The 1,608-nt window shown below is 46.9% G+C and overlaps 2 protein-coding genes across 2 annotated transcripts in view; one reads left to right on the forward strand and one right to left on the reverse strand.

Annotated features, from left to right (window-relative positions):
- The window catches only part of FANCD2OS (FANCD2 opposite strand), a 26,869-nt gene that overhangs the window by 15,423 nt on the left and 9,838 nt on the right, over positions 1 to 1,608 (forward strand). The gene's annotated exons all lie outside the window — the stretch shown is intronic.
- Positions 1 to 1,608, reverse strand: part of FANCD2 (Fanconi anemia complementation group D2) — a 73,521-nt gene that overhangs the window by 10,300 nt on the left and 61,613 nt on the right. The window contains 1 exon segment of the mRNA XM_012802473.2: positions 334 to 427. Within this exon segment, the coding sequence (XP_012657927.1) occupies positions 334 to 427 (94 nt within the window).

The raw sequence follows: 1,608 nt of genomic DNA on the forward strand, positions 1-1,608 counted from the left end.
GCGATTCTCTTGTCTCAGCCTCCCAAGTAGCTGGGATTATAGGCACCTGCCACAATGCCCAGCTACGTTTTTTTGTTTTTGCAGTTTGGCCGGGGCTGGGTTTGAACCTGCCACCCTTGGTATATAGGGCTGGTACACTACCCACTGAGCCACAGGCCCCGCTCGCTCTTCACAGATTTAAGCCAATTATCCTTCCAAAGAGAGGGGGCAAATAGGGTACCATTCCTGGCTAGCCATTCCTCTCAATGGTGTAGCTCAGTTCTTGTTAGCAGGTTGCTAAGGCCCATAGCATCTCAAACAAGCTTCTGCTTGGAGTGGGAGTATCTGACCCACCTTCTGCGAGTCTGCTGCTGTGCCGGCCTGAAGACCTTTCACTGTCTTCTCTAGTTCAGCCATCATTACACGGAAGAAAATGACAAAAGTGTGCCTAGAAGAGGGCAAACCACGTACGTCCACACCATGATGCACTGCTTAGAAAGAACTTTGGGGGATAAAGCCAGGAATCAAATGTAATTACCTTCCCCACTTGTCTGAATGTCCTTTCACTAAGGTCCACTATAACAGGATAAGGCAGTAGAAAGGGATAAGAAAGGAGCCCAAGAAGACGGACTGTCAATCTAGAGTTAAATTTACAAAGGTGGTGTGGTAATATGGAAAGAGGAGTGATATAATGGTGACAGAATCTGAGTTTGAGTCCCAGTTCTATTTGCTTTATTGCCTATGTAAGCTTGAGAAGTTCCTGGTTTTCCAGGAGTTGGAGGTTGCTGTGAGCTGTAATGCCACCGCACTCTACCCAGGGGGACAGCTTGAGGCCCTGTCTCAAAAAAAAAAAAAAGAAGTCCAAAATCTTGATCTGAATGAAGCCTTAAACCTGGATGACAGAGGTGGAAAGGAGAGACAATGAAGTTCTAGGTTGAGAGAACAGCCTGAGCAAAATGATGGAGTACGTGAGAACACAATGTATTTAAAAAATAATGAAGGCATTCAGGGTTGTAAGATGGAGTTTGCTCATATCACAGAGGACCCAAAGGAAGATGAAAGAAAGCCGGGGCTGGGGGACTATAGGTGGAAGGGCCACTAAAGTACTGTGGCACAGGGGGGAGGAAGGGAATAAAAAGGATACTGCCTAGGGAAAGAAGGGTAGGGGGACAAGAGAAATGGATGATGGGGTGAGAACAGGTCCTAAGAAGTATGGAGAGAGGAGCAAGGAGAGTCAGTTTTGGGAGCCAGGACCCTTGATTTCTGCTGTTAGCTGGTAAGATGGGTCAAGGAGCCTCCATACTCACCTTTATCAGGTTGATGAGGACACTGAAGTCTCGAACAGCCATGTTCCAGTAGAGGAGCTTCTCTTCATGAACCTGAGGGCAGCCAAATATATAGGCACTTCAGAGTCACATCGAAATACCTCTCCTACTGGACTCTTACTCTCAGCAATAACACAGCTCTTAAATTACTTAGCTCTTCACAGATTTTTTTTTTTAAGAGATAGAGTCTCACTTTGTCACCCCTGGCAGAGTGCCATTGCGTCACACAGCTCACTGCAACCTCCAACTCCTGGGCTTAGGCGATTCTCTTGTCTCAGCCTCCCAAGTAGCTGGGATTATAGGC

Source organism: Otolemur garnettii, unplaced genomic scaffold (assembly GCF_000181295.1).
Source record: "Otolemur garnettii isolate 467f Iridium unplaced genomic scaffold, OtoGar3 scaffold00015, whole genome shotgun sequence".
NCBI lineage: Eukaryota > Metazoa > Chordata > Mammalia > Primates > Galagidae > Otolemur > Otolemur garnettii.